At 36.1% G+C, this 27,780-nt stretch overlaps 1 protein-coding gene across 1 annotated transcript in view; it reads left to right on the top strand.

Annotated features, from left to right (window-relative positions):
- The first annotated feature begins 1,767 nt into the window (after positions 1–1,767).
- LOC106878754 (T-complex protein 1 subunit eta) overlaps positions 1,768–27,780 on the top strand; it is a 31,444-nt gene continuing 5,431 nt past the window's right edge. The window contains exons 1-10 of the mRNA XM_014928074.3: positions 1,768–1,827; positions 5,580–5,733; positions 9,156–9,262; positions 9,988–10,113; positions 11,964–12,016; positions 13,838–14,009; positions 14,600–14,764; positions 19,233–19,366; positions 20,140–20,292; positions 27,144–27,295. Of these exons, the coding sequence (XP_014783560.2) occupies positions 1,825–1,827; positions 5,580–5,733; positions 9,156–9,262; positions 9,988–10,113; positions 11,964–12,016; positions 13,838–14,009; positions 14,600–14,764; positions 19,233–19,366; positions 20,140–20,292; positions 27,144–27,295 (1,219 nt within the window). The 5' untranslated portion in view covers positions 1,768–1,824. The remainder of the gene's footprint in view (positions 1,828–5,579; positions 5,734–9,155; positions 9,263–9,987; positions 10,114–11,963; positions 12,017–13,837; positions 14,010–14,599; positions 14,765–19,232; positions 19,367–20,139; positions 20,293–27,143; positions 27,296–27,780) is intronic.

The following is a 27,780-nucleotide window of genomic DNA, read 5'->3' as shown; positions in this document are numbered from 1 at the left end:
TGACAACCGATGCTGGTGTGTTTACGTCCCCGTAACTTAGCGATTCGACAAAAAGAGACCGATAGAATAAGTACTAGGCTTACAAAGAATAAGTCCTAGGGTCGATTGTCTCGACTAGAGGCGGTGCTCCAGCATGGCCGCAGTCAAATGACTGTAACAAGTAAAAGAGTAAAAGATAGTGCATCCTGGATAAATTTAGCTAGATCTCATCAAGTACAGAGAAGTCATTAACTTGTAATTTTTAAAGTAAACAACTTGTCTTCAGTGATTTTTTTTATCATTTCACTGTAAAAAAGCTTATACAATACATTTTTAGAGTAAAATTTATAAATTATCATCCATGTTAAGTTAGTTTAATCGTGATGACGTACTCACCACTTAAGTGGGCGCTATACATAACAATACTTAAAAGAGATGCTACAAAAAAAAAAAAAAATACTAAGAAACACTACTGTAGACGAACAAGTGTGAAAGATTCACAATTCACTTTGTTAATTGGAAGTGGAAGAAAAATAATCATCCTCTGAAGAGAACACTGTTCTAATAAATGTAATGATTTTTTTCCTTCTTCTTCCTCCGTGAATGTACAGCGCATCCGCTGCTTTCAGTACAGTGTTATGCTATCATCAACACGCTACAACTATCATGCTACTAACCTTTGTACATAATTACAAGTAGGAGTCTAGCCGTAAGTCGCTCGATCTGCTAGAAATAATAGCCAAATCTCCTTCAAACACCACTACCGTCTTTTATCGATCAGACAGACCAAAAGGTAATGTTGGACCTTGATGACACTTATACTTAGAACGGAAAATAGCCAAAACAATACAACAATTCTGCCAATTCGCCATTCTTGTCCGTTGTCCCCGACCAACATCATTTTAAAGATGCTAGTGTGAAATCTGAGAAATACTTGTAGGTGAAGTGACCTATATCACATCAGAGTCCTAGTTTGAGGGAAGTCAACTTTTTCCCTTTAATTTTCTTTGACGCAGGGACGGTAAGCGCTCCAAGAAAATAACCCACTTTTGCTACAAAGGAGGCAGATCTCTAAACTGGGGCGCGATGTGCAGCTATATGTTCTGCAGCTCCAAATCGCTGCATCGGCCGCAAACCCAGATATCGTCGCCGTCAGCAGAGGAGAGTAAAATAAATAAATACAGGTGCCTGACCGGCCGCTATTATTTTGTGCCGGTCCCCATCGAGACCACAGGTTGTTCTCCGACCCTGCACTACCGATTTCTTCAGTAAAAGCGAGATAATTGCGGCCGGTCTGAGGAATAAGCCCCATGGGGTGAGATGGCTGTTGCAGCGAGTGTCACTGTCCATAATCCGTGGTAACTCCATTGCAGTCTTGTCCGCAGGGCGTGACCAAACCTGCCATTTGTTCCACGGTGTACTCCCTCCACTCCATATTCTGCTACTTAAACTCTACCTTTCCCTTTCTTTGTAATTAAATTATACTTCAATCTTTACGCAAACAGAACTAATTTCTCTAAAATGTTCAGGAATTTTGTTGGGTTGATGTCACAATTATTTATTGTTTTGATTTTTTTATCTGAAACTCTTATGTTTATGTGTTTGTGTATATATATGTGTGTGTGTGTGTGTGTGTGTGTGTGTTAGTCTCGCGAATCTTTTTGTCACAAAAACCACATCCGAATTGAATTTCATAATTGCTGGCGAACTAAACGTTGTCATGGTGATTTGTACAGCGGAAGTAGTTGCACCGGAAAATGGTATGAATACTCTCCCGTTGTTACTACCGAATCCATTTTGCTCACTCTACCGACAAAGCCGGCAATAAAGAGATAATTTGCAATTATGGTAAGAGATTTTGTAATCGTTTTCATCCTATGCAGCTTTTATGCTTACAGATGCTGTTATTAATTTAATTCGAATGTTTTATCATCGTATTGCAAAAATACATTCGTTTTATAGTATACTATCGTGAAATAAATAGATTTCCACTCGTATTCTGCATTGTCATCTAGAAGCTTCGTTGTAGACAAAATTAGATTTCGTGTAACATGTGCTTCTCCTAGTATCTTTTTTTTAATGTACGAAAATCAGTTGTAGACAGGGAAACCTTTTATGGGAATTCCATCCCGTGTTAAATTTTTTATTAAAAGTATTGCATTAAAACATTCTAAATAGCTTAAGAAATGAAAGATGTTAATAATATTTTATATATTACTCGAACAATAAATGGGTTGTCACATGGATTCTGGTAATTTCTATTGTATAATTCATTGCAATGTATTTAATAATAATCGTGCGAATTTTGCACTGAATTTCCAACTTCCTTTATTTAGTTTTAGGTAGAGATATAATCAGTGATAGATTTTAAAATATTATATATGGACTTTATTGAAAAATGGCTTTTTTTTTCTTTCTTTATCCCTACTTTCAACCCCAGTTTTTAAATCTCATCTCCATAAATGGTTTCTCTATCCTTTTTGTGATTTATTTCAACTTGAATATTCTTTATTTTTTATTTTTACTAATCCTGCAGATGTATTTTTAATAGGATTTAATGAATCATTTTATCTTTTATATAGATTTTATTCATAAATTAATCTTTTCTTTCTTTTGTCTACTTCAGTCTTAAGCAATAGAAACGAAATAAATTATGATATCCGTTTAGAAATACTGTAGATATTTAGTTATTTACCAGAAAAATATAACTATTTCTAATTACTTTCTTAATTGTCACTTTCATTTAAATATTAAGCTCCAACAATTTTTTAATATTTTGCCTTTTACAAATCCACATCAGACATGATGACTAATTGCTTATGGAGAATAATTAACCGTATATATTTTTATGAATCCTGATGGTTTTAAGAGGCCAAGACAGTCAATAATAATTTGTATGTTGTAATTTTGTTTTGAAATTGTATTTGAAAATGTACTTTAACTGTGTCATTGGAGCCGTCATCTATCGCTGTTTAGAAAAAGATAAAACCTACTGCAGTGTTACGGTGCCCAACGCTAGTATATATTTAATATATTCTTCAAAGATAATCTATATTCGTAAGTTTTCCAGGGGGTTTAGTGTTGATTCATCTTTACAAGATGTGCGAGCTTATCTTGATTAAAGAAATCCTCTTTCTAACGAGGCTAAGAGCTGTATATTCGACTGTGCCCCCGCCTTAATTTGAGGCCTTGTTAGTGTTGCATGGGTATTTTGATTTGCCATGTAACCCATTCCTTGAAAATATTTTTTCCCGAAATATTCCCTTACTATATCAAATAAAATATGGTTTACAATTTTTATTCCATCTTCCTGGAATATGTAGCAGACAATGCAGTCAAGTTTTACTAATTGACCGAATGGTAATCCAGCTAGTCGTAAATACGAGAATATTGTTGGAATGTGAAATTTTTTAATTGTATTAGGGTAAATCGTCTTGTTAAATCAACGTGCTGTTGAATATAAATTCTCTATTTCGAACCCCATCCAACTTCACATTTCATATTTATTTTTATTTAAATTAGTCACTGCAGTTTACTTTTAAAATCCTGTTGCTAGAAATACTGGTAATTTTTCAGATTAACACCCGCACGATTTTCACTAGGGTTTTAGGGTTTAGTGTTAGGATTAGGGTTACGGTTAGGTAATCGTGCGGGTGTTAATCTGAAAAATTACCGAAATACTAACTTCGGATATCAAGTTTGGGGTATCTTGCATCTCTGGCAGAATCGGTGGAGCATTGGGGAAAATGCTTAGCAGAATCTCTTGCTGTTCTTTACGATCCGGCTTCAAATGCCGCCACAGTCAACTTTCCCTTTCATTCTCTCATCTTTGGCAATCTTGGATGTAACTAGTGGATGAAGTCATAGCATAAGGCCCCTCCCCATCTAATCACTCTTGTGATTGTGTAGAATATCTCCTGTTTAACTTGTGTTCTGTTGAGTTGTATCTGTTGTTGGTGTTCCTTAAATTCTGAGTTCAATTATTCATCAGTCGTGGGTGGATAAAGCAACACTACTCTTTCACTTGTTTCAGTCATTTGACTGCGGCCATGCTGGAGCACCACCTTTAGTCTTTTTACTCTTTTACTTGTTTCAGTCATTTGACTGCGGCCATGTTGGAGCACCGCCTTTAGTCGAGCAAATCGACCCCCAGGACTTATTCTTTATAAGCCTAGTACTTATTCTATCGGTCTCTTTTTGCCGAACCGCTAAGTTACGGGGACGTAAACACACCACCATCGGTTGTCAAGCGATGTTGGGGGGGGGGCACAAACACAGGCACACAAACATATACACACACATGCATACATATACATACATACATACATATATACGACGGGATTCTTTCAGTTTCTGTCTACCAAATCCACTCACAAGGCTTTGGTCGGCCCGAGGCTATAGTAGAAGACACTTGCCCAAGGTGCCACACAGTGGGAATGGACCCGGAACCGTGTGGTTGGTAAGCAAGCTACTTACCACGCAGCCACTTCAAATTCTATGGTCAATTAAATTGAATATTTCCTTCCCCAAAATTTCTACCTGTGTACATCTGTAAGAAATCCTTAATCGAATAGCCAGTGTAGTGCTAATAACCTGATCTTTCAATGTCTGCTGCTCTTGCTATTATTTGTATAATGGAAATCACTTTACTGTCGTTACAGTTTTTATTGTCCATTAATACACAATGGTAATACATTGGAGTATTGAAAATTGTCATATTTCAGAATAATATTCATTTGATATATACATTTAGAATATATAAGGTCATTTGGTAAAATGGTTTAATGCAGGGGCGGGGAAACCCACAATCGTAATTGCTCCTGCAAGCCCATTTTATTGTGCTCGCAGGCTGGTATACTTGTATGTACAAAATATAGTAAATTTTTCAATTATAAAATTTATACAATATTCCTGTGCTTATTTTCGAGATAGGTCACGTTTCTACGACTTAAAACAGTTAGACTCGAACAGAAAATCGTCCGGTAATTGCCATTTGAAAGGGAAATTTTGCTTTCGCTATAAAACACATATTGCTATGTTTGTACTACCCCCTTGAGACCCAACTACACTTTAGCTGAAAAATATAGAATACCGCATAAGTAATATAAACGTCCTAAATTCAGTGGCAGCGTAAATGAAGATATTACACGTTAATTTAATGTTAAACATATCTTTATTAATGTATATCGAATTATACATAGATATATACAGGATTTACACAGATATTAGAGTTAGAACTTGTGATCTGCCAGAGGACCTTTCTCTTTGGAAATTTTTGCCCGCTGCACTAAAAAGCTTCCCCACTCTTGGTTTAATGTAATGACTGTATTTTGCCTGATCAATTTCCAGGTATGTTAAAATGGATGAAATAAGTAAGGAATAGGTTTCCTAGTGAAGTCACTGAAAATAGATATGCTAGTGATGTAATTATGCTTAATTAATATTTGAGTATTGAGATTTTTTTAATATATTTTGTCAAGTTGATGTTACAATCTCTTGTAATTTTATGAATGACATTAATGAACTTTTGACTTCTATTTTAAGCTTAGCTTCTATGCTTCTTTGAAATCATATTCAGTTGTATCATCTGTTTCTTTCAGCAAACTCCAATCATTTTATTAAAAGAGGGCACAGATTCCTCTCAAGGAAAGCCCCAAATCCTTAGTAACATCATGGCCTGTCAAGTTGTGGCAGATGCTGTTCGTACCACTCTTGGTCCTCGAGGAATGGATAAACTAATTGTGGATGCTCAAGGTAAGGTTTCTCATGCTTTATTGTAAAAAAGAAAAATTACTTTATTTGCAAGTTAAAGTGGCTGCATGATTAGGGAGTTCATTTTGTAACCATCTGGTTATGGCTTGATCCCACTATATAGCATCTCTGGTACATGTCTTCTATCAAAAATGAAGTAGCCCTAAATATGGTTCCCTAAAGCGATGGGAACTTTTATTTATTTTGTCATTTTCAGTTAACCCTTTAACTTATACATCACTCAGTCAAAAATAATTCCTTTTATTCACATTGCTTTGAATTAATCATGGATTATCTCATAGCTTTGAGATTTTGATGATGTGATTGTTTATCTTTAGGATGACATTGTAGGGAAGGTGTGAGAGACAGGATCTGGTTGGTTTGAACATAAAACGGGTTGAATATTTTGGCTGGATATGAATGTTTTAAATGCTAAATGGTTAAACAAGTTTTCTGCTTTTTAATTAAGGCACCTTATTTCTTCATATCCAGACTATTTTATTACAAAAGCTGTGTAGAAAAACATAAAGATCCTGACATTAATATTATTACCAGTTTGAATATGTTAAAAGCATGTTCAGACATTTAGCATATTTGAGCTGGGAAATATGGTAGTTGGCTCTACAAATTAAAAGGGATGGAGGTAGGGTTGTATTCTTTATACTTATCATTGCTTAGTGCTCTCACCCCATAATTTAATTATCTGATATTAATCTCGGGATTTAATGTTTTATACCTGATGAGGGAGTGTGCACCAGGGCAATGGTAAGTCTTTGAAACCAAGAGTGTGACCGTAATTTGACCCTCAGTAGGAATGCTTTACTTTTGGAGTGGTCTTAATGTGACATTTTGTAAATTAAGATTATGGATTTTGGAATAATTTTTGTGTAGTAGCATGAATTACATTTCCCATCTCATAAAATTCAAGTGGTAACTCATTGCCTATTAGCAGAGTATATTGGGCAGGAAGATTGAGCAGTTTAATCTCATATAGAACAAATTAATTGTGCATTGATGGTTCACTTGTAGTTAGTGACTCTGCAATGAAAGGGACTTGGAAGTGCCACTATGAAAGGCTGCTAGATGTGGAGAACACATAGGAGAATTTGCCTAGTGTGAAACCATCTATCCAAATAGACAGTAACTTGATAGATAAAGCAATTATGGATATGAAGACAGGGAAAGCCTACCCATCAGGAATCATCACGGAGAAGCTTAAAATATCTGGCAGAGTGGGATATGGTCTAGCCACATCATCATCGTTTAATGTCGTTTTCCATGCTGGCATGTGTTGGACGGTTTAACTGAGGTCTGGAGAGCCAGTGGCTGCACCAGGCTCCAATCTGATCTGGCAATGCTTCTACAGATGGATGCTCTAACTAATGCCAACCAATCTGAGAGTGTAGTGGGTGCTTTTTATGTTTCACCAGCACAGGAGCCAGGCAGGCAGGCCTGGCATCAATCGCGTTCGGATAGTTCTTTTTACATGCCATCGGCACAGGAGCCAGTCATGGGTGCACTGGCATCAGCTCAAAAAGACTTAATCAGGTTATTTATAAGGGGATCATACCCAGTGACTGGTAAAATGAAAAACTAGTTTCCTACATATACCTGAAGTCTCTGTATTCAGTTGACTGTCTTTTAAATGTATTGTCTATTAACACATCAGTAGCTGCTACTAGCTGTTTCTAAGACAACACTATTTTCATAGGAAGGTTGGCTATTATTTCTACTCTTAGCTGCCATAATTTCACCCACTAACATCTATGTAATAGTTGATTATTTCAGTTATCCTTGAGAGGCTTGTTATCTAAAACATCCAGTTTGTTGTAACTGCAAGGATAATGCTTGCTTAATATTTAATTGCTCTGCTTTTGCCCAGACTTTGTCTAACCAACCACAGTTTCACATCTACTCCTTCGTCCATCTATTATTTCAATGGGTAGTAATTTTTGCATGAAGATTAGTCTCTATGTAAGGATTTCATGCTGCTTTTGCAACAGGCCAAAGTCTAGAGAAGTTTTATGCCTAGTTGTTTTTATAGTTACTATCTTTTTGCACCCCTGTTTTTGTCAGTTTTGTTTGATGGTTCTTCAAATGTTATGACATTTCATCATTATCACTTTGACCACATATCTGTGAAACTGTGCAGTTCTTTTCTTTATGCTCATTCCTAGGTTGTGCCTCTTTATGGGAAGTTAGCACCAAGTTGAAGATCTGGCAAACTCATTGCTTTATTCTCCTGTTTCTGCCAAGCATTTTGTCTCATATTATTATCTTTTAGACTTATACTCCATACTTTATTGATTGTGAATCTATAAGTCTTACAATTGTTAAGATTTTACTTTGATGCTTTTTCATTTCCCTTTTCAATGCTTTCTCAGTTGATAGTGGTCCTTTTTTCAGTTGATAGTGGTGCACTGTTGCTCAACTTTATGATTGCCATCCTTTATTTACATATTCTGCAATATGTAGCTTATAACTAATTATGTGTATCTGTCTTTTCTGTTTGATTGACCTTGTGCAATGTAGTTCAGTGGTTCCATATAAATTGTTAAAATTTATGTGCAATAAATTTGCTATACATAAAATATTTTGACAATTTTTTTTATATAATTCCTATTAATATTTAAGTATAAATATAATTGGATTTTTTTAAACATCAAATGGTTATGAGAGTCCACCAAATGTAAAGTAAGAATCAAAAAAGTCCATAGGTGAAAATTGATTGAGAATCACTGTTGTAGATGATTGCCTTAACAGTTGGTGTAAACCGTTAATGCTGAGTGAGAAAAACAAATGACTTTGTAAACTTCTTTTTTTGCTACTATCACTACATTTACAAAATTAAAGTCAATATCATCATTGTTGTTTAACATCCGCTTTCCATGCTAGCATGGGTTGGACGATTTGACTGAGGACTGGTGAAACCGGATGGCAACACCAGGCTCCAATCTGATTTGGCAGAGTTTCTACAGCTGGATGCCCTTCCTAACCGCCAACCACTCAGAGAGTGTAGTAGGTGCTTTTACGTGCCAGCAGCATCAAGGCCAGTCAGGCGGTACTGGCAACGGCCGTTAGCCATAATACTGGGATGTATTTATTACATGTGAATTGTAAATGTAGGCTTACATTCTGGGACAAGGGTTCTGATGAGGACTGGTCAGTCATCAAACTGCATTCTACAACCTGAGCATCTGCAATAACAAGCAAAGATGGCTTTGAGTTGGGTTTTTTTTTTTCTCTCCTCCAGAAATGAAACAGTCTTTATGAGCTGGGGAATATGGTAGTTGGTGCTACATATTTAAAAAAAGGGAGGTGGGTTGTAGTCTTTTAAATGACTCTTGAACCAAACTACAATAAATTGTCTGGAGAGCTATGAATGCTATTGTCAATGTTTAATGGTTTCTTGATTTTATTTTTAGGAAAAGCCACGATATCTAATGACGGTGCTACCATTGTAAAGTTATTGGACATTGTTCATCCTGCTGCTAAAATGTTGGTTGATATTGCTAAATCTCAAGATGCAGAGGTTTGTTCAGTATATTTCAATTAAATTTTTTAGCTTAGTTTCTTCATATGTAGTTACAGTTTCTCACTGTCTGCTCCTTTATATATTGAAATACCAAACCCATGAATTTTAAACTGTAATGAAATAAATTACTGAAAGTAATTGAGTGGCACCTCAATGAAACTAGATCATGATTAACGAGGTGAGCTGGCAGAAATGTTAGCATGCCAGGTGAAATGCTTAGCAGTATTTTATCTGCCGTTAGTTCTGAGTTCAAATTCTGCCGAAGTTGACTTTGCCTTTCATCCTTTCGGGGTCGATAAATTAAGTACCAGTTACACACTGGGGTCGATGTAATCGACTTAACCCCTTTGTCCTTGTTTGTCCCATTTATCTTTAGCCCCTTGTGGGCAATAAAGAAATAAGAAACTAGATCATGATTTAACGCTATTACATATTACTTATATTTCAACTCTGTCTTATACAATTACTAAAAATACAAGATTTTAAAACGGTAATATTATCTTTTGTGCTTTAAACCTTTAATTAAACAGAATTTTTTTAAAAATTTTAATTCAAGTGATAAACAAAACCCTGTGATATTTATCTGTCTGCTAATAACAATAATATACTTAGATGTGCTTTTGCTGAAAAAACAGATGGCTTTAAGCAAAGATACTTCTTTTTAGCATTAATTAGTTAGCCCTTATTTGAATTAATCATGGTAATTATCTTTTTATCTTCAGGTTGGTGATGGCACTACCAGTGTTGTTCTTTTGACTGCAGAATTCCTTAAACAAGCAAAACCATTCATTGAAGATGGAGTTCATCCACGTATAATCATTGGCGCTTTTAAGAAAGCTGCTAATATGGTGAGTGTAGTTTTTCCATCGTCTTACTTGGCTTGCATTTAGACAGGTCTTGTTTATCATTTGAAAACGAATTAAAGGTTTTAAACTAGGCTGATTTAATTGTGGTAAATGCCTGTTTCATGTCTGACAGTTTATGGTATTTTATATATAGTTTCTCTCTAACATTGCAGAAAATTGATCTGATTAACTTCATATACTCTCTCTTTTACTTGTTTTAGTCATTTGACTGCGGCCATGCTAGAGCACTGCCTTTAGTCGAGCAAATCGACCCTGGGACGTAAACACACCAGCATCGGTTGTCAAGCAATGTTGGGGGAGACAAACATACACACACACACACACACACACACATATATATATATATATATATATATATATATATATCAGACTGTATGACGCATGCGTACGAACAACCATGCTACATGGCAGTGAAACATGGGCTGTAACTGCTGAGGACATACGTAAGCTCGCAAGGAATGAAGCCAGTATGCTCCGTTGGATGTGTAATGTCAATGTGAATACCCGTCAGAGTGTAAGTATCTTGAGAGAAAAGCTGAACATTAGAAGCATCAGTTGTGGCGTGCAAGAGAGACGATTGCGCTGGTATGGACATGTGGTGAGAATGGAGGAGGATAGCTGCGTGAAAAAGTGCCACACCCTAACAGTTGAGGGAACCCGTGGAAGAGGTAGGCCCAGGAAGACCTGGGCTGAGGTGGTGAGGCAAGACCTTCGTACACTGGGCCTCACCGAGGCGATGACTACGGACCGAGACCTTTGGAAATGTGCTGTGCGTGAGAAGACCCGGCAAGCCAAGTAAGATCGTTGCCAGTGCCCCTGGACTGGTTCTTGTGCGGGTGGCACATGAGATGCACCATTTTGAGCGTGGCCGTTGCCAATACCGCCAGACTGGCTCCTGTAGGATTTTCGAGCGAGATCGTTGCCAGTGCCCCTGGACTGGCTTGTGCGGGTGGCACATAAAAGACACCATTTCGAGCGTGGCCGTTTTCGTGCGGGTGACACGTAAAAGCACCCACTACACTCTCTGAGTGGTTGGCGTTAGGAAGGGCATCCAGCTGTAGAAACTCTGCCAAATCAGACTGGAGCCTGGTGTTGCCATCCGGTTTCACCAGTCCTCAGTCAAATCGTCCAACCCATGCTAGCATGGAAAGCGGACGTTAAACGACGATGATGATGATGATGATATATATACGACGGGCTTCTTTCAGTTTCCGTCTACCAAATCCACTCACAAGGCTTTGGTCGGCCCGAGGCTATAGTAGAAGGCACTTTCCTAAGGTGCCACGCAGTTGGAACTGAACCCGGAACCATGTGGTTGGTAAGCAAGCTGCTTACCACACAGCTGCTCCTGTGAAAAAAAATTACTGAAAGTCATAAATTATGGACTCAGACATGGCATGATTGCATGCCATTAAAGTTTGCTTTGCAATTACCATATACACTCAAGTAATAGTCGAGCAGAGGTCCCCTAACTTTTTAGACCCTCAACCCCTTCATGGAGTCCTTGACAACTCAGCAACCCCCAAGAATGTACAAGAAAATAAATGATTATAATTAAGTAGATGTGCGGTTTCCAGGTATTTATCAGCCCTTTGAATTGTCCCATCAACCACTTTGAAGACCCTTGGTTTAAAGGGTCTTAACACCATTTGAAATAAATTTTTATCCTATAATGTACTGGTGGTAGAGTTTGTAGCATGTAAACTTGATCATTGAGTAGCTAAGGGAGGGCAAATAGAATTAATTTGGTGCTTAACAACATGATTTAAATAATCATAAATATAGTATTGGTTGAGAATATTGACATAGCTTTTATTAACTTTTTATTTTAGGCTGTTGCTAAATGTAAAGAAATTGCAATGAAAGTAAAAAAAGATGACCAAAAGTAAGAGTTTCAATTGTAATATGCCTACATTTTTTCATAAAATTTCTTTGAACTTGTTAGTGTTTGTTGTTGATACATATTTGGTGAAATATATATATATATATATATGTAAATCAGAGGATATGTTAACCTTGTGAAGAGATGGTTGCATACAAGAAAATACTGGTTCAATACCTAGCATTTTGGGGGAATGAAATTCCTTTAAAACAATAGGTATATATTAAGCATATAGTTTATATCCAGAGGTAAGAAAGAAAATGGAGATAAGGGAGTTTACAATTATTTATTAACAAATTGGTCATCATTCCTTACAGCCATTTCAACTAATACTTTATAATTTAATTACAGATTTGTACATCAAATTTGCATTTTTTTTATCCCTCTGATGAAACTACGCTCATGTCACATAAATGCAATTTTAATGTACAAATTTGTAATTAAATTATTGAGTGTTAATTGAAACAGGTGTGAGAGGTGAAGATGACTAATTTGTTAATAATAAATAATTGTTGACTTCCATATCTCCATTTTCTTTTTTTCTTTTAACATATATATATATATATATAAAAAGAGATTTTGTCATTGTAAAGTAATGAGAGTCTAAATATATAGTGTTAATGGGGTTTTGAGTTTGTATTTGTTATAATTCATTGGATGTACATTTTTACTCAATTACAGCCAAAAATTTGTGATGTGTCACTTGACCCTAATATGAGGGTCAGCTGAAAAGTTCATAGGCTGATCAAAATATTCTGATGGAATGTGTCCAGATGAGGTTTTTTTTTTTGTTCTGAAATAGTTCCTACTTACAGTCCGCACACCTTTTCCATTGGTGTTGCAGTGCTTGGATCACATTGGGGAAGAAGCTGTTGTCCTGTTAGTCAAAAAAAGCAAACAACAGCAGATATGGCATCATCTGCGATATTAGTTCCCAGCCAAGTGTCTTTTCATGCTGGATAACATGATAATCAGATGCAGTCAAATCAGGAGAAAAGCTGGTGGGTGGGGGATCTACTGGTTCAAAGTCACAGTCATGCACAGCAGCCATTGAACGCAAGGTTTTTTTGTACTGGAACATTGTCCTGATGAAACAAGATCCCATTCGTCTGTTTTCCTGGTCTTGAGATAGCCTTTCTTAACTGCTTCAGCAAGTTGGCATAGTACTTTCCTTTGATGTATGACTCTTGATGATAGTCAATAAGCACCTTTTGCATCCCAAGAAACAGGCCATCAGTTTCCCTGCTGATGAAACAAGCATGACTTAGTTTGGAGCAGGTGAGGAGAGGTGTTTCCACTGCATGGAATGTATCTTTGTCCCTGGCTTAAAGTGATGAACCTAACACTCATCCTGACTTAGGAAACTTTTAAGGAAGCCAACTGGATGTGCCTTAGACAATGTCAGATTTTCCCATGCTGTGATCAGTCTGGTGCACTTTTGATCAGGTGTCATTAGGTGTAGCACCCACCAAGCAGAATATTATCAACTCTCTTTACAGGATAAACCAATAGCACTAGATTTTTTATTTATAGTCAAAATTGCCTGTCTTCTATCTCCATGTAGTGAACATGATCAATGTTTCCCTCAGTGCTGGCAGTTGCAGGATGTCAAGACCTTGGGTCATCTTCATGACTCTTCCATTGCCTCCTAAATTCAGCTGCCCACTATACACTGTTGATAAAACTGGAGTGAAATTATACAATTGGTCAGAGTAGTATAGGACTCGTTATTGGAACTTAAACTTGTATGTAGTTTGTTTCACAAAGTAATGAATGACTATTTCTTGCTTGATGTTTCATCTATTTATATATATTTTTGCCTAGGGAATTACGCAATTTGTTGGAAAAATGTGCTGCCACTTCTCTTAGTTCCAAACTTGTTGCTCACCAGAAGGAATTCTTTGCTAAGATGGTTGTAGATGCTGTTATGTTGCTTGATGATTTACTACCTTTAAATATGATTGGCAAAAAGAAAGTGCCAGGAGGAGCACTTGAGGTAAATATTTATCTTTTCTAATTCGGCTATGTTGGAAATTTGATCTATTTGTTCCTTTGTTAAATAAACATTTGCACTTAACCTTTAAGGTGCTATTATCTTATGCCAGTATGTTATTGGTAAAGCCTAATTTCATTTATTGATTGGTCTCTTGATGCTCTTACATTCTTGGTAAATTAAATCTATGCCATGGTTTCAATTTCTAATTGAACCATTTCTCTTATTCTCTAATGTTAAGAAGTTAAAATATTGCTATTCACCACCACCCTTTCAATAAGCTTAATTTCAAATTTACTAAATAAGCTCATTATTAGAATGGTGCAGCAGTCTTGATGTTGTCTGTCTAATACTTCAAGAACACTTTGAAAAACTGAGAAATTGTAGGTTTAGGTTTATTGAAATTATGATGGGTGATTTCTGTTTTCCTAAATGAAAACCTACCAGAAAAGACTTTTAATGACAGTATTTAATTTGCTAATCCATCTCAGCTGACATAAATCTGCTTTAGTGAAAAATTTAATTACAAGACAACCTGTATTTGTACATAGTTTTGAAGATATTTTAAGTTATGTTTTGGTTGTTTTTTATAGGACTCTAAATTGTTTGCTGGAGTAGCATTTAAAAAAACCTTCAGTTATGCTGGGTTTGAAATGCAGCGGAAGAGTTATGAAAGTCCAAAGCTTGCTTTATTAAATATAGAACTTGAATTGAAAGCTGAAAAGGAAAATGCTGAAGTGAGAGTTGATAATGTAGAGGTAATTATGATTTTTATTGTTAATCTATCACACAGCTGTAGCTGTGGTTTTTGTGTTGAATTTTGGTACTTTTTTGTTTTGTATTCTGTGAAGTTTACTTATAACCAATGACCTGGTAGTTTTATATTATAAATTCCATGACTATACAAGATAATTGTCTAGTGTTTAGTAGTCATGATGTTCTCAGATGCTTTCTCAATGTAAATGACTATCCTGTTAGAAACAAGAGATTTCAAAGAAATGCAGACAGTCCAGTATCAAAATCAGGAAAATATAGTTGTTGTCATCATCATCATCGTTTAATGTCTGCTTTCCATGCTGGCATGGGTTATATGAATTTGAATGAAATTTGCTGATACAGTGATTGTTGGTGTTCATTGTGAAAATTTGACGACCTGTGTTTTCACATACAGTCACCAGATATTGATATTTGGACATTCTTTCCTAATTAAATCATTAACAGATCGTATCAGTGAGTTTTAACTTACCACTTGCAGCATTAACTGTTGTTGTGCTTGAAAGTCAAAAGAAGAAGAAAGATTTGGAGAAATTTTCTTGATAAAAGGCAAAAAGTATACACACATGGTACAAAGGGGATGTTTTTCCTAAAATGGAGTTAAAACTTTCTCATACAAAAGAACGTTTAGTTTCAGGTTTTTATTCGCAAACGGCACTATTTGAATTATAGTTCAGGATTTAGAGACATGCAGATTTATCTGTGATATAGGACTTTTGAGGTACAATGTTACAGCAATGTCTTCAGCTAAGTCATCTAACAGAACTGTTTTTGTGTGTGCATGCATGATTGCACAAATTTTTCCTTTACTTTTCATTAGCATAAAAATATGTAAATAAGTAATTAAGAAACATCATCATCATCATCATCATCGTTTAACGTCCGCTTTCCATGCTAGCATGGGTTGGACGATTTGACTGAGGACTGGTGAAACCGGATGGCAACACCAGGCTCCAGTCTGATTTGGCAGAGTTTCTACAGCTGGATGCCCTTCCTAACGCCAACCACTCAGAGAGTGTAGTGGGTGCTTTTACGTGTCACCCGCACGAAAACGGCCACGCTCGAAATGGTGTCTTTTATGTGCCACCCGCACAAGCCAGTCCAGGGGCACTGGCAACGATCTCGCTCGAAAATCCTACAGGAGCCAGTCAGGCGGTACTGGCAACGGCCACGCTCAAAATGGTGCATCTCATGTGCCACCCGCACAAGAACCAGTCCAGGGGCACTGGCAACGATCTTACTTGGCTTGCCGGGTCTTCTCACGCACAGCCCATTTCCAAAGGTCTCGGTCCGTAGTCATCGCCTCGGTGAGGCCCAATGTACGAAGGTCTTGCCTCACCACCTCAGCCCAGGTCTTCCTGGGCCTACCTCTTCCACGGGTTCCCTCAACTGTTAGGGTGTGGCACTTTTTCACGCAGCTATCCTCCTCCATTCTCACCACATGTCCATACCAGCGCAATCGTCTCTCTTGCACGCCACAACTGATGCTTCTAATGTTCAGCTTTTCTCTCAAGATACTTACACTCTGACGGGTATTCACATTGACATTACACATCCAACGGAGCATACTGGCTTCATTCCTTGTGAGCTTACGTATGTCCTCAGCAGTTACAGCCCATGTTTCACTGCCATGTAGCATGGTTGTTCGTACGCATGCGTCATACAGTCTGCCTTTTACTCTGAGTGAGAGTCCCTTTGTCGCCAGCAGGGGTAAGAGCTCTCTAAACTTTGCCCAGGCTATTCTTATTCTAGCAGCTACACTTTCAGCGCACCCACCCCCACTACTAACTTGGTCGCCCAGATAGCGGAAGCTATCGACTACCTCTAGTTTTTCACCCTGGAATGAGATAGAAGTTGTTTCCTGTTTGTTTGCAGTCTTTATTGCACCTGAACATCTGCCACAAACAAAAACTAACTTGCTAGTTAACCTGCCTTTGATGTTGCTGCACCTCTTATGTGTCCATAGCTTGCACCGGGTACATCTTATAGAGTTACTACCTACTCCTTTTCTACATACTGAGCAGGGCCATCTACCTGAAGGGGTTTGTGTTTTATCTACCTTCCTACTTATTAGGATTTTGGTTTTAGCTAGGTTGACTCTAAGGCCCTTCAATTCTAGACCTTGCTTCCACACCTGAAACTTCTCCTCTAGTTCTGATAGTGACTCCGCAATTAGGGCAAGGTCATCAGCATAGAGGAGCTCCCAGGGGCAACCTGTCTTGAACTCCTCTGTGATTGCCTGGAGGACTATGGTAAATAATAGGGGGCTGAGGACGGAACCTTGGTGGACCCCTACCTCTACCCGGAATTCATTGCTGTACTCATTTCCAACCCTCACCTTACTGGCAGCATCTCTGTACATGGCTCGCACAGCTCTCACTAACCATTCTTCTATCCCAAGTTTCCTCATTGACCACCAGATAAGGGATCGGGGGACCCTGTCAAAGGCTTTCTCCATGTCAACGAAAGCCAGGTACAGAGGTTTATCCTTAGCTAGGTATTTCTCTTGCAACTGTCTCACTAGAAATAAGGCATCAGTAGTGCTTTTACCTGGCACGAACCCAAACTGCATCTCATCTAAATTGATTCGCTCCCTAGTTAGTTGGGCTATGACCCTCTCTGTAACTTTCATAACCTGATCTAACAGCTTGATGCCTCTGTAATTATTTGTATCTAAAGCGTCCCCTTTACCTTTGTAGCAGTTGACTATGATGCTGCTACACCAGTCATAGGGTATGACTCCTTCGTGTATCACCTGGTTCGTAATACGGGTGACTAGGCTATAGCCAACACTGCCAGATATTTTGAGCATCTCTGCAGTGATTCCTGATGGGCCGGGGGCTTTCCCAGTCTTCATACTCTTAATTGCTTTATCTACCCTGGTACTATCAACTCGGATAGCTGGTCCCTCTATTGGGTCGACATAAGGCAGGCTCTCTTTCTCCCATTCATTCTCTTTATTAAGCAATCTATCGTAGTGGCATCTCCAGACCTCTTTCTTTGCATCCTCATTTAATGCAAGCGTACCATCATCCATGCGAACACATTTCTCTCCTACAACATCACTATTCTCTCTCCTACACTGTCTTGCAACACGAAATACCTCGAGTCTTTGGTCCTCACGGCGCAGAACATTGGCAAATCTTTCCTTATCTGCTTCCCCTCTGGCTAAATAAACCTGTCGCCTAGCCTCCCTTCTGGCACATTGGTACAATTCCCTGCTACCACCGTTCTTCCAGTCCTTCCAAGCTTGTTTCTTTTGTCTAATAGCCCTGTCTACCTCCTTGTTCCACCACCACGTTACTCTGGGTTGGGAGGGGACCTTACACCACCCACAAATCTGGTCGGTGGCTTTCAACAGGTTGTCCCGCAGAAATCTCCAATTGTCTTCCACGTTGTATGATGCTATATCCCCTTCTATTTCGTTAAATGCTTCAAGTAACTTGTCTCTAAGTCTCTGTCCGTTTGCAGGGTCTTTAAGCTTCCACACCCTTCTTCTCCAAGCCTGTCTAATTCTGGGCACCCATTTTGCCTTAATCCCAAAGTCGCTAACTACTAATCTATGTTGTGGGGTACATTCTTCGCCAGGGTAGGTTTTGGCATTTATAAGCCGCCCTCTTTCCCTATTTCTGGCGAGGATGTAGTCGATTTGGCTAGAGTGTCTGCCGGAGCGGTAGGTGACTAGGTGACTGGCAGGTTTCCTGAAGTTGGTATTGCAGACCATAAGATTGGTTGCATCACAGAACTCCAGCAGTCTGGTTCCCTCCTCGTTGCGGGAACCGAAGCCATAGCCTCCATGTATGCCATGGAAGCCCCCAGCACGACGTCCGACATGACCGTTGAAGTCTCCAGCCACAAAGAGAAGGTCCCTGTCACTCGTCGACGAGGTAGTTTGCAAGAGGGTGTCATAGAATTGGTCTTTCAGACCATCTGGTAGCCCAGGTTGAGGTGCATAGGCTGAGATGACAGTAGCTAATCTATGATGAAGCACTAGTCTGATCTTAAGTACTCTGTCACTTACTCTAACGACCTCGATTACCTTATCCACCCATTTCTCCGCTAGAAGTATTCCTATGCCCCCGACCCCGTCAGTGTTCCCTGCCCAGAAAATCTTGTACCTGTGTTCTTTGCCTGTGAGGAACCTTGCAGAACCTCCTCTCCATCTTACTTCCTGGATGCAGCACATATCTACGCATCTCCGTTCAAGCATCTCAACAATTTCACCAGATCTACCTTTCAGCGTACCGACGTTGAGAGTGCCAATCCTAACAGTATGGGTGTTGGGGGTGTGGGCCTGTAGCCTGGGAAGGGGAAAAGCAGTGTCGTGTACCTGAAAAGAAAACATGCACGTGTTATTTAAATTGATTCTAGATTTACCATTTATTACAATCTGTTAATACTTAAAGTCAATTTGATATGTAATATTGAATTTAAGAATTTTTTCCCTTACAGGAATATCAGTCTATTGTGGATGCAGAATGGTCTATTCTCTACGATAAATTGGAAGCTATCCATAAAAGTGGAGCCAATGTAGTTTTGTCTAAATTACCAATTGGAGATGTAGCAACACAATATTTTGCTGATAGGTATGTCTTTCTATAAACATAAATATTAACCGTTTAGCATTCAGATTACTCTGTTAAATGTAATGTTTATTTACTCGCGTAGTTTTGAATGAATTGTGCATTATCCAATAGCAGCAAGATTATGATACATGATTGTTTATTTTTTAAATGGCATTGTAAAGTAGGAAAGGCTAGAGTATTGTGGCATCATATGGATAGTTTAAATGCTAAAGGGTTGATGTGATGCTGTGTTTATATTATGATGGAGTTCCTATGTGTATGTTTGTATGTATAGGATTTTATAACAGCTTACTAATTCTTTGGTTGTGAAGAATTATTTCCTAAACTCATCTGTTTTGCTTATGACTCTTCCAAATATATGATGTCTTTGATTTAATATGTGTGTACCAATTATTGAGCGATTATATTCAGCTAAATACTACTTCATTGGTTGAACAAATAAACAAACTTGTAAGACTATAATCATTCTTTTCTGCTATAAAATATAATGTGTGAAGGTTTAATATATAAGAAAGGATGTATACAGCTTGAGAGAAAGTGATTAAGACAAAATATTTAGTGTATTTGTAAACCTTTGACTGGAATGAAAAATAATGAATTGTGTGATGGGAGTTTATGTAATACAGTTTAGTGGAGAAATTGTTGTTGGTATATGTGTAGTTTTAAAGGTTGTGACAGTAGTGAAAAGAATACATAGCACAGTGTTGAGTCGATTTAATATGGAAGTATTTCTTCTTTCTGTCATCTGACAATACCACTTTTATTTTTTTCAGAGATATGTTTTGTGCTGGCCGTGTAGTTGAGGATGATCTTCATCGAACCATGAAAGCTTGTGGTGGTGCCATCTTAACATCAGTTCAAAATATGACTGAAAAAAATCTTGGAAAATGCGAACATTTTGAAGAACAGCAAATTGGAGGAGACAGGTAACTGATTAACTTATTGTGTTTTATGCAGCCTTAACTCTATCCTCTAAAGAAATTCATATGTTTATGTATATAACAGGAATATGTTTTCTTTTCCTTTAATATTGCTACCAAACATGTTAGCAATTAAACTATCTCAAACATGTCGATCTGAAGACACAACACCTCCCACAAAAAATGCTTGGCATTGGGAATCTATAAACTTGATTGGTTGAATCAGATATGAATTAACCCGTTTACTATAATGTTTCTAATTTATCTCACCCTTCTGCGTTTTAATTTAAATTCCAAAATACTTGTGAATTTGGACTGATTTCATAAAACTTTGATGTTTCAGTCACAACTTAGCCAAAAGTTCTTGCATAAATTTCACAATTTTGGTTATGATTGTTTGAATACATAAAGCAATTTGAAAACCATAGTTTTGTTTATAAGATGGCTCCTTAAATATAGTTCTATTCAACTGATTTGTCTTCGTTTTCTTTTTATTTACATTTTACATGGTGACTAGACTCCATTATTATATGATACACTTGAAGTGAAATGAGAAAATGGATGATTTTTTGAGTCATGTAAATGACAGCCCATCCCTTTTATTATTATTATTCTTTCTTTTTAATCCTCTGAAAATCTTTTACATTTTGTTACATATGATCATCATTTATATTCATAGTCGTTATTACTAATCTGAAGCTTATCTAATGTTTACAAATGGGTAAAGGTTATACTGAATAGATGTTTTGGGTAAATAAATCATCTGCATCACAATAATCAAATATATAATATATACGCTCAGCAAGGTTTTCAACATTCTTCATATTCTATTACTAGTTATCAGACATTGCATGGAAGTGTTTCTTGGTGATTTCACTTTAGAAATACTTGAAATATTGTTGTTCAACTGTAATTTGTTTTGATTGTAGTGTTGTTTAGTAAACTCTATTATAATACTAGTAATTGAATTGTCAAGATATATCTCTTACTTTGTTCGATATTATTTCCAAAAGGCTTATTTATCTGGAATACCACATAAAAGTCAACTGGATGTCTGCTATTGTCATACAGTGTTACATTTGTGGAATACTAAAACTATTGTATCAACAAGTTGAACTGTTCTAGTTTTACTTTGATACTATTTTGGTTTCATGAGAGTTGTTCTGTCAAATTTATTTAGTGGAACTTAGTACTTGAAACCAACATTGTCTCTGTACTAAGCTTTACTCCTCTACATTTGTAGAATATTTTGATACAACCATAAAACTAATAAAAATATTTATCTGATTCTTTATGACTGAGTTGGTATTTTATGATTAGATCTTATAAGGAGTCTGAATTTATGGGCAAGACATCATCAGAAAATGTAGTGCCCCATATGCATTCACTTATCTACTATATTAACTAGTTTAATTATTAAACAACGTTGGAAAACAATGCTATCAGTAAAGAATTTTAGGGATTTAGTCAATATCTTCCTTAACCCTTTCGTTACCATATTTCTAACCAAATTACACCCCTTATGTGTTTCAATTAATTTCTAACATAATCATAAATTTAGGATGGTTTCATTAAACAACTCTAACTTTTTTATTTATCAACATATTAATGTGATTTTTGGAAGATAAATTAACGAAAGGTTCTCAACCAATTCTATACCAAAATTTTTGTCACAAAGTGACTTTAATTACAGGTAAATTCAACAAAATATAAAATTATTTAAATTTTTGTTCAAACATCGCTATAGAAAATGGGTTATTAGCTAATATTCAATTGGGTATACAACAAAATATTATTATAGAAGAGTTGTGCACATTACTGGATTTATTACTGTCTCTTTTGCCAGTATAAAATTAAAATCCAAAGCAGTACCCAGTATTTGATTCACAAATCTTTTCCAAACTTTGATCCCCCATTTTGTGCGCTTTCCTAGCATATACTGTTGAAAACGCACTCGGCCTTTATAGCCCACCATATCCTTATCTATAAACTGTTTCATATGTGCTTTGAACACAGTCAATGAGGGGTCTTATTTTAAATAAGGGATCAAAGTCTGGTTTTCTACGTACTGGTGTACTGCTCGTGTCTCTTACATGTAGATATTGAGTCAATTTTAAAAACCGTATCCTTGTCATTATACTTGAGACATATTCGTCGCCAAAGGGTTCATCACTACTCCAGTAATTTGTTAATGCCCATAATAATATTTATGGCAAAATATGCTTTAATTTCATTCAAGTTTATGGGAAACTTCAAACTATCCTTTTTTACGCTTTGTTTACATTTAGCGTAACGGTTTGTTTCCGCCGTAATCAAAAAGCAAAAAGCAAAAAGAAATAGTCTAAAGCTTTACTCTCCTGGGTAAGACTGTGACTTGGTCCAGTTTCTTCAGAAAAATCACTGAAAGAAGGAGTTTTTAAATTTTCACTCCATTCAGGTACTAATTCATTCTCTTTATCGCTATCATCGGAGCTCTCGGATTCACTGCTTTCATTTTCGGAAAATGAAACCTCAGATTCATTATCAAATACCACGTGCTTTTTTTTTTTTTTCGGTTACAGAGTTAGATTTATCATGGTCTTCAACGGAAAATCCTTCGAATTCTGACTCGCTGCTTGACAGAATAAAATTCGTATCCATTTTTTTGTCAGGATTACAAATTTTTAAAACACAACAGGAACAAATTTGGAAAAAAATCTCCCAAAATTCACAAAAAAAAAAAAAAACATGTTGATCGTCGTACAAAACTATTGCTGAACTGTTTACACAAATAATCACGTGTTTTCACGAATGTACTAACGAGATTTGCTCAGATATTCTCATTTAAATATGAATAGGTGATTACGGGCGGTTTTGGGCGGCTTGGTCACATGAACCAAAATTTTTTTCGGGCGGCTTTGGGCGGTTTGGTAACGAAAGGGTTAAGCCTTTAGCATTCACATTACTCTATCAAGTGTAATGCTTATTCACATTGTTTTAAATTAATCATGCATTCAATATTTCAATGATGTGATTGTTTATTTTTTGAATGACATAGTAGGATAGGTATGAGAGGCCAGATCTGGTGGAATATTTGGGCTGGATATGGCCAGGTTGAATGCTAAAATGTTAAGCCAAAAGTTTTTACACAAAATGTAATTTTCCATCATAATTTTTAGTAGACTTTGTATTAATTGATATGAAATAGGTTAATTTACTAAATATTATCTTATTCTGTATTAAATATAACACTATGGATGGTGTTTCCTTTCTCAGTCTTTAGAATTATTTATTCATAATTAATTTGTTTTTGAAAATATTGAATGAATGCTTTGAGCTAATTAAAGTCTTATCTAACTGTATTTAATAAACCTTGTACCTTAACACAGTGTTATTGATTGACTAATAATTTTGTATATGTATCGTTATAGCTAACAATCTTCATTAATATCATTTGTTTTTTATAAAGTGTACCACAGTTTAAGACAACTGGATGCCTAATATTGTCATACAGTATTGCGTTTGTGGAATATTAAAACTAATCTGGTTCCACGAGAGTTGTTCTATCAAAATTAATATGGTAGAACTTGATAAATGAAACCTACATAATTCTATTAATGTTCTTACCCCCACTGCATTGGTATAATTCTTATCATCATCATCATTTAATGTCCGTTTGGACGGATTGATTGGGCTGGCACACAGGAAGGCTGCACCAGACTCCAGTCTGATTTGGCATAGTTTTCTGCGGTTGGATGCCCTTCCTAATGCTAACTGCTCCAAGAGTATAATGGGTGCAAAATGATATCAAACGGTCATTTTTACCTTTCATACCTCATACTTCTATTAAAATACATCTGTTTCAGTTAATTTGAAAATCAGTCTTTAGAATTTTTAAGGATTTAGTCAATATCTTCCTTAAGCCTTTAGTATTCACATTACTCTATCAAATGTAATGCTTATTCACGCATTCAGTATTTCAATGATGTGATTGTTTATTTTTTGAATGACATAGTAGGATAGGTATGAGAGGCCAGATCTGGTGGAATATTTGGGCTGGATATGGCCAGGTTGAATGCTAAAATGTTAAGCCAAAAGTTTTTACACAAAATATAATTTTCCATCATAATAATTTTTAGTAGACTTTGTATTAATTGATATGAAATAGGTTAATTTACTAAATATTATCTTATTCTGTATTAAATATAACACTATGGATGGTGTTTCCTTTCTCAGTCTTTAGAATTATTTATTCATAATTACCCATTTTGTTTTTGAAAATATTGAATGAATGCTTTGAGCTAATTAGTCTTATCTAACTGTATTTAATAAACCTTGTACCATAACACAGTGTTATTGATTGACTAATAATTTTGTATATGCATCATTATAGTTAACAATCTTCATTAATATCATGATTTGTTTTTTATAAAGTGTACCACAGTTTAAGACAACTGGATGCCTAATATTGTCATACAGTATTGCGTTTGTGGAATATTAAAACTAATCTGGTTCCACGAGAGTTGTTCTATCAAAATTAATATGGTAGAACTTGATAAATGTAAACCTACATAACTTCTGTTAATATTCTTACCCCACTGCATTGGTATAATTCTTATCATCATCATAATTTAATGTCTGTTTGGACGGATTGATTGGGCTGGCACACAGGAAGGCTGCACCAGACTCCAGTCTGATTTGACATGGTTTTCTGCGGTTGGATGCCCTTCCTAATGCCAGCTACTCCACGAGTGTAATGGGTGCTTTTACATGCCACTGGCATGGTTGCCATTTGTGTGACACTGGGGTACATTTATGTGCCACCAGAACGAATGTATATGTGATGAGATGAATATATGTTCTGTATCTAATATTTCATTTCCTGACCATCTCACTAATTTATCTCTTGTGTTGTTAAAATGATTGTGATCAATTATTTTAATCTTTCTAATTCATTGTATTGTCTGTCTTTATTTTTTAAAAATCCAAATGCTTTGCTCTAATCATTCTCGTTTAGTTGCAGTTTATCAAACATACACCTTGATTACCAGTTTTCTTTTACAGTCCATGAATCACAAAATATTGGGTTTCACTAGCGATTTTTGAATACATTGAATTACAAAAGTAATGTAGTAATACTGGAACATGAATTGTCATTGTTAGCTTCACTATTATCTCAGATATATCAGACATCAGAATTGGTTTATGACTAACAATTTACAAAACACATTTTTCTGAAATACCACATACAAGTCAACTGCATGTCTGCTATTGTCATACAGTGTTACATTTGTGGAATACTAAAACTTATAGTATCAACAAGTTGAACTGTTCTAGTTTTACTTTGATACTATTTTGGTTTCATGAGAGTTGTTCTGTCAAATCCATCTGGTAGAACTTAGTCTTTGGAACCAACATTATATCTCAATATATCAATTCTTTGGCAACATACTGTTTGTTGGTTGATTCTTTCAACTTGTAATTATGTGTATACTATGCTACAACAAAAAGAATATACTTATAAACTACAGCTTTCATTTGCAATGAAAGATGATATGGTGTCAGTGTATAGCAGGCTTTGCTTAACCCTTTAGCATTCAGATTTCTCCATCAAATGCAATGCTTGTTTATTCCCTTTATATGAATTAGTCATGCATTACTTTGTGGTTTTGAGATTTCGATGATATGGTTGTTTAGTTTTAGAAACATTCTCAAGTAAGCATGAGAGGCTGGATCTGGCCAGTTTGAAGATAATGCAGGTATATTTTTTTTGACCGGTTTAAATGCTTAAAGGGTTAATGGTTTGATTGGGTGCCTGTGTGCTTCCAGACACAACAGGCCAACTCAATCCAGCAGATCATTCAAAAGGTGACATTTTGTTAGTGAGCTGAACTCAGAGGGACGAGAGAAAAGGCTAACCTGGGTGGAATTTGCAAAACACAGAATTGGAACAAATATCAGAGGTGCATGCAGGACTGATTTGTAAGAAGGTTGTTTCCCCACCACTTGGTTCTGGGTTCATTCCCACTTGGAGCAAGTGTCTTCTACTCAAGCCAATGCCATGTGAGTGGATTTGTTTAATCCTTTAAGCATTCAGATTACTCTGTCAATTGTAATGCTTATTTGTTTACACTGTTTTCAATTTATCATGCATTATGTCAACGGTGTTATTGTATATTTTTACAGTGACATTGCAGGGTAGATGTGAAAAGCTGGATATGGCCAGTTTAAATGCTAAAGGGTTGAAAGATGATCGTTTTTATACAGTCATATGTAAAAATAGAGATTAGGCAACAGTTAAAGAGTATTTATAAACATGATCAATTTTTTTACTGTTGCTAAATGTCTAGTTGTATATAAAAGACATTTATAAATGCCAAAATTAATTTCGTTGCAATGTGTGTTGAATACATTCTTTAATTTGAATTGTTGCACAATATTTCCATTTTCAAGAGTTTTCACTTATTTTGCTATAATTAATTCCTGAAATTTTGCTATAATTAATTCCTGAAGGTGGTTAAAATTATTTTTCTCATTTTCCCTTCCTCTCTTATCAACAATTTTTTTTTTTTTTATTCTAAAATATAACTGGCTTCTAATAAGAGAAATCAGTCACACATTTCTTTAATGCTTTTAGTTATTACTTTTTCATTAAGAATCTTTAGTTGCTTGTTTCTCAAATGTAAGTTATAAATTGGTTAAATGTAAATCTCTCACTTTTCTGAAAGATTATGCTCAAGTGACTCTGTTTAGTAATAAATTTTGTGAGTTCAAAAGCAGGTTGTATCCTCAGTGAAGTAGTCCCACTGATAATTTTAAGAATTGACTATTAAGGTTAGTGATACTAATGTTTTTTTTTTTGTTGTACTTGATGTTAGGTATAACATTTTTACTGGATGTCCCCAAGCGAAAACCTGCACAATGATTTTGAGAGGTGGTGCTGAACAATTTATTGAAGAGACAGAAAGATCTCTCCATGATGCCATTATGATTGTGAGAAGGGCTTTGAAAAATGATGCTGTTGTCGCTGGTAAGATATTTTCAGATCTCATTTTCTCTATTTTGTTCTTATTATAACAGTGTCTTAAGCAATGTCTTCTGTTCTTAAAGTAAACTTAATAATATGAAACGTCTTGCTTGCATTTTTTTTTTATTAGGTATGTGCAGAGTTTCAATGTAATAAAACAGAAACTATTACATATCCTCCGTCACTAATTATTTGCAACTTGTTTAACTCGATTTATCTCCCCTTGAGATATCCATATCCATTTAAATCGGTGGTTCTTAACCATTCGATGTTTTAAAAAAAAATTCCATTATATTTCAATAATTGAAATCTTATTAGGAAATGTATAAAAACTATTGAAATCTTTTGTGTATTGTAGACGAATAACCAACTTATTGCACATAAATTTTAACACATTCTTATGGGACTTGCCAAGGGTCATGTGGACCCTGGTTAAAAACCACTCTTTTAGACAAAGCAGACTGAGTTGTTAAACCTGTCATATTTAC

This window comes from Octopus bimaculoides, chromosome 2, assembly GCF_046866305.1.
Source record: "Octopus bimaculoides isolate indiv1 chromosome 2, ASM4686630v1, whole genome shotgun sequence".
Classification (NCBI taxonomy): domain Eukaryota; kingdom Metazoa; phylum Mollusca; class Cephalopoda; order Octopoda; family Octopodidae; genus Octopus; species Octopus bimaculoides.
This window is presented reverse-complemented; position numbering and strand designations above follow the sequence as displayed.